The sequence below is a fragment of the Festucalex cinctus genome, chromosome 15 (genome assembly GCF_051991245.1).
Source record: "Festucalex cinctus isolate MCC-2025b chromosome 15, RoL_Fcin_1.0, whole genome shotgun sequence".
Lineage (NCBI taxonomy): Eukaryota > Metazoa > Chordata > Actinopteri > Syngnathiformes > Syngnathidae > Festucalex > Festucalex cinctus.
In genome coordinates, this window is record NC_135425.1 from 7166688 (window position 1) to 7172696 (window position 6009).

The 6009-nt window shown below is 35.4% G+C and overlaps 1 protein-coding gene across 1 annotated transcript in view; it reads left to right on the top strand.

The window, feature by feature from the left end:
* The first annotated feature begins 1207 nt into the window (after positions 1-1207).
* auh (AU RNA binding protein/enoyl-CoA hydratase) overlaps positions 1208-6009 on the top strand; it is a 16085-nt gene continuing 11283 nt past the window's right edge. The window contains exons 1-3 of the mRNA XM_077498159.1: positions 1208-1478; positions 3063-3130; positions 4599-4686. Coding sequence (XP_077354285.1) covers positions 1253-1478; positions 3063-3130; positions 4599-4686 — 382 coding nt within the window. The 5' untranslated portion in view covers positions 1208-1252. The remainder of the gene's footprint in view (positions 1479-3062; positions 3131-4598; positions 4687-6009) is intronic.

Below are 6009 nucleotides of genomic sequence, written 5' to 3' on the forward strand. Positions count from 1 at the left end.
AAACTACTACTGCTGTATTTCTGTAGTTTGTGCATGGATTATTTGAAATTTCCTGGTTCACGTTTTGTAGAGTTGGAAAGAGACAAAGTGGGTCACATTTGTGGCGTGTTGTTGTTGTGGAGTGCAGGCAAGAGATGGATCCAAATGCAGGAGAAGCAAGGCAGCGGCACAGCCGTAATCTCCAAAATGAAGCTCTCCTCGATATTCGATCCTTGCACCTCAATGCACATTTAAGCGAATTGAGATACTTCTTAATATAGTTTTAATGGGAACAATTTCCAGTCCACCTCTGAAACATTAAGGAGCTAGGAATGTTGCAATTGAGAGAAATTAGATCCAGTCAGAGTATGTATATTATCACAATCCATCCATCCATCCATTTTCGGTACGGCTTATCCTTATTACCCAAGGTGTCAAAAAAAAAAAGAACAATCAGTTTCCTGCATTGTAATCTTTCATTTCCTCGTTTTCCACCAGTCAATCACACATCATTCGGTCTGACAACTCAGCATACTGAGGTGCTGACTACTACAAATATTAATACAGTAATAAAAATAATAATAATAATGCATTGGTTTTCTATTGAGCATTTCTAGATTAGCAAAAAAAAAAAGAAAGAAAATTTACTATAGAACTGAAATAGTAGCTCACAACATTTTGATTCATAGCTTCTTGATGAAAACAATTTTAATTCAGTTGGGGAGGGGGGGATTGTTTGCTCCACTTTCGTACGAGGACGAGCAGATTTTGCAGGGCTGCTGGCCAGTGGCCACCCAAAAATCTGTTTTCCCGCTTTACTACTTTGGTATTTTAACATAAATTATAAACATATGCTGCACTGTATAATATATACAGTTTTTTTTGTTGTTTTTTTTGTTTAGCGCATTAAATAAATTAAATGTGAATGATGTCAAAGTGCCACTTTTTTCTGTATGCAACCCTTGGAATAAAATGTTTGCTTATCCTCACGAAGATAACAAACAGCCCCCACCCCAAAAACTATTTTGTTTAATATTTATCGGTGCTAGCTTTTCAGTGAAACAGTCTGAATTGTTTTTTGTGCATTAATGTTTTCCTTGTTAATAAATAACTAAATTAGCGGCTATAATAGTTTGTTCTGGTTTTGGCATTTATTATTACTCGTTTATTTCATGTGCCTGCGTATCATTTCTGAACTGGTGGGCAGTGTGTCATGTGACGAAGTCATGTGACTAAAGTCAGAGTTCAAAGTCATACGATACGCTTCGTAAATATGGCGGCCCTGGTTGGACGCAGGGCACTTTCGCAAGCCTTCCGCGTGCATTTCACAGACAGTGAGAGCGCGTGCAAGCTAGGCTCGTTCTACTTCGCTTCAAGACGATATGTCGGCTCCGCTAAATCATTTTTTCCTCCAGTGGGCTTTGGCGCATTGGCACGACAGTACAGCTCGGAGGCAAAGGACGACTTGGTCGTGAGGTATCTTGACGGAGAAGATTACGGTATGTTGGTATTTATTTATTTATTTATTTACAGTTGTCACTGTGAAATGCTCGGTAAAAGAAGCTCGCATGTAATTCTTGTGCAGTCCTCGCACAAACATTGCAGAATATGCTGCTGCTGCGCCAACAAGTCGAAACGTGCATTTTGCATTCACTAATCACTACCTAAAAGCGATGCTTTAGTGAAATTATAACTAGAAAAAGATTTTGTGAGAAGTTATTCACCTTGTAGAATATGACTAAAGTAATAGTCATAAACTTGTATCTAACAGTGAATGTATGTTATTAAAATGCCATTTTCTCATATAAAATGTTATTGTGAGTAAAAGTGTTTACAAACTGAGTTGCTAAGTTTTTACTGTTTTTCATTTTGCAGTAATGCACAGTGTTAAAGTAGTGAAGATAAGGTCTCTAAAGTGAAAATTCAATAAATATCTCTTGCATTTGACTCATCACAGAGCTGTGATTGACCCTGCCAAATAGGGCTGTTCGATTATGGAAAATAATAATAATCATGATTATTTCAGCAATAATTGAAATCACAATTATTCAAATGATTCTTTATTATTTTGGTACAAAACAAGAAAATGTGAAGCACTTAAAAATAAGACCAATAAAAAAAAATAGAAACACTATAATTATATAAGTTCCTTTTGGACCAAACAGAATTTATAATACATATTTATAATAATGTATGAGTGCAACTTCTGCACTGTGCAGTAGCATGATCATTTATTTATTTGGTACCAAACAAGAAAAATGTTTCAATGTAAAAAAAAAACAAAAAATATTAAGACAATGAAACACTATAATTATGCAAGTTCTTTTGGATGAAACAATTTATTAAATTAGTTATTTAAACAAAAATAGGAAAAGGGTGCAAATGTATAAATTTAAACAACTCAAATTAGTTTAAGTTCGTCGTTAGTATTAATAACTTTTTTTTCCCCGATGCAGATTTTTTTAATCGTGGAGTGTAATAATTGAAATTGTAAGTGAATTTCGATTAATTGCAGAGCCCTACAGCCAAATTTGAAGTGTATAAAATGAGCCTAAAAATGAGTGAAAATCAATGCCTTTTTAATGCTCACAAACGCTGTTGCCGTGTCCGCCGAATGCAGTGAAAGAAACCACACCCCGTTCAACTGTTAATCAAATACCATTCCTATAGCTTTGCAAAATGGATGTCACTTTTTTGAGCATATTTTGTGTGCCTGCACATAACTACGTTTGAGCCCACTGGGTTTGTCATGGAGCCTTTCCACACCACAGCAAATGAGGCACTCAAAGCAGCCATGCTAATGCAAAGCACCTGACCATACATGAGCTCTCAAGTCTTGACTTGGAAAAAAAAAAAAAAAAGAAACCCGACTTACTCGCACTCCCACCTTTCTCTGCATGACGTGCACACAGACAATAATGAGGCGCTCTAAATTGGCCATGCCAGCCTGCTGGTGGTCAAGTCGGACTTTGTTTTTGATTGTCCTCCTCGTGATTGCAATTATTGCCAAATTAATTGTGATTAATATTTTCTTCATAATCGAGCAGCCCTCCATTCCGTCATGATTTAACCTTGTGTTTCAGGTATAGTGGTTGTTGGGATAAACCGACCAAAAGCCAAAAATGCTATAAGCAAAAATCTGGTGAAAATGGTATGTACCTCTGTATTTACCTCTTGTATTTATCAAATGTCTGTAAATTCCTGTGTTTGTCAACCTTACAGCTAGGGCTGGGCGATATGGCCAAAAAATAAAATCTTGATTTTTTTTTTTTTTTTTTTTTCTTTCCTGTCATTCTGGACGATTATGATTTTAATCGATTTTAATCAAAAGTTAAAAAAGAATTTTAAACAAGGTTTGATTTATTCAAAAAACAATCTTGTGCAAAATGTTCAGACAATAACGTACACTAATTTTTAATCAGTTTTAACTAGTGCTGTCAAAGTCAAAGCGTTAACTAATTAATCAATCACAAAAAATTATCGCATTAATCATTGTATTACCACAGATTAATCACACTATCGGGAAGCCTTTTTAAGTCAGTGATTAATCATGATTGATCAAAATTCTAAGATGTGATTAATCTGATTAAAAACTTTAATCGTTTGACAGCTCATATCTTTGCATAACTGAAATGCCACATAGATGGTGCAAAAAAAAAAAAAAGCTACTCACAGCTTTTGCTCAACTTAAATGCCATACATAGCTTACACAAAAAAATACTAGTTATGGCTTTTGTATAACCTAAATGCCACAAAGCTTGTGCAAAAAAAGCTACTCATAGCCTTTTTTCAACTTAAATGCTACATACATAGCTTGAGCAAAAATACTACTCGTAGCTTTTGCTCAACTTAAATGTCACATATATATCTTGTGCAAAAAAAAATACTCATAGCTTTTGCATAACTTAAATGCCACAAGTAAGTAGTTCTAACAATTGTAAACTGGTATTGTAAACCACACATCCAGTATTCTACCACATGTGTAAAAATACAACTCAACTCACAATAACATTTGTATATAACAGAACTTCAAGATCAACAGCTTAAAAATAATCAGCAGCACCTTGTATTGCAATTAAACTCAAATTCCTTGCAAGAAAAACTAGCCTGTCAACTGACTCAGATCTGGTGCATGTCACAATGTTTCCCCCGGCACTAAATATAGCTCAAGTTTGTTGTTTCATGGTGTGCTTGCACTTACCTTTGCTAGCGTTAGCCACGCCGCACTCTCGAAGACCGGGAGACCGTGTAAAGGCCTCTCAGTATACTTCTGCGTCAGGCTCACGCAGAGACGTTACGGCGGAGCTCCGCTCCTGCGTTTGCCTTCAGACTTGTGCGCAATACACATCACATTAATTAATTAATTTGTTCATTAATTTGTCTGCGTGTTTGTGAGTGAAAAGAAAAGGAAAAAAACAGGGGGTGATGTGAACTGCCAGGTACAGCTGTTATATCGATACTGAGACATGAAAAGGCATATCGATACGATATTGATTTATCGATATTTTAAACCCAGCCCTAACAAAAATAGATATATAATTTGAGAAGAGGGCAACTATGTTTGAATATGTCTATCATGTATTTCATGATAAATGTGTTGCATTCAAACTTTCTTTCAGATGTCGGAGGCTGTGGAGGATATAAAAAAGAATAACAAAGTCCGCAGTGTAATCGTTTGCAGTTTAGTTCCAGGTGTCTTCTGTGCAGGTACGTCCGTGGTGGTGGTATCGGTTTTCTTTTGTCCAGCTGTCAAATGAATGAATGCATGCATTTTTAAGAATTCTGGGCCAAATTCACTGAAGAATGCACTGCTGCGTCCATTGGCAGCACCGAAAATTGCTCCATCTATGGCACCTGTCGCTTACTCCACGTTAAAAGTCATATTCAATAATGATATTGTGCTGATGATATACCAGCGCAAACACGCCCACAAAGTTTGACAGTTTTAGGGGTGTTAAAAAAAATCGATTCAGCAATATATCGCGATACTACAGCACACAATTCTCGAATCGATTCAATAGGCAGCCGAATCGATTTTTTTAACATCCATTTTTGATGGAAAAATCATCAACAAAACGTCTAACTTTCACACCTTAAGCGTGGAAGAATGTTATATTAATGGAACATTAAGCCTTACTACTTTATTTCAATGCTTTTCTAACATGAAAAAGGTTACAACCTGTTTGTTAAATACAGTGGCTCACAGTTATAACACTGAAGTTTGAGATCAATAAATAATACATTTTCATACACATCTTACAGTGTACATGTACACGTTTACTGAATGGTATTTTCTAAATTGAGTAAAAAAAAATCACAACAATCGACTTGTAAATTCATATCGGGATTAATCGGTATCGAATCGAATCGTGACCTATGAATCGTGAGACGGATCGAGTCGTCAGGTACTAGGCAATTCACACCCCTAGTTTTTCAGGTAAGAGTTGACATGAACCATTTCACAGAATAGCTGGTTAGTTTTTCACAAGTCTTGACTCTTGTATCCCTTTAAGCCAGAGGTGTGCAAACTTTTTCATTTGAGGGCCACATCCAGAAAATCAGAAGGACGCAAGGGCCACATAATGTTACGAAGAGAAATTGTGTTTAGTCCTAAAAATTGTACAAATAATTTATTTGTGCTTTTGCATATTTAGAAAATTGCTACAGTATATAAACCAATTTATTTGTAATATGGCAGTAGGGTTATTATAATTTTGGAATTTTTAATTTTAGTTAGTTTTTATTAGTTTTCAGGGTGGTTCTGTTAGTTTTTATTAGTTTAGTTCTTTGAAAAAAAAATGCTTAGTTTTAGTTTATTAGTTTCAGTGTTAGTATTAAAAAATGTGTATTACTTGTGCGCAATATTTAAAAAACACCATGGGAGCGACGTCATCCGAAGGTGATTTTCTATTGGCTGCTGCTAGATGACATCACTTCTGTGTGACATACTTTCAAATGTCATTATTCCGGTTTATATCAAAATAAATCTACTAAAAATCACATTTAAAATCATCCCCAAAGGCTCATACA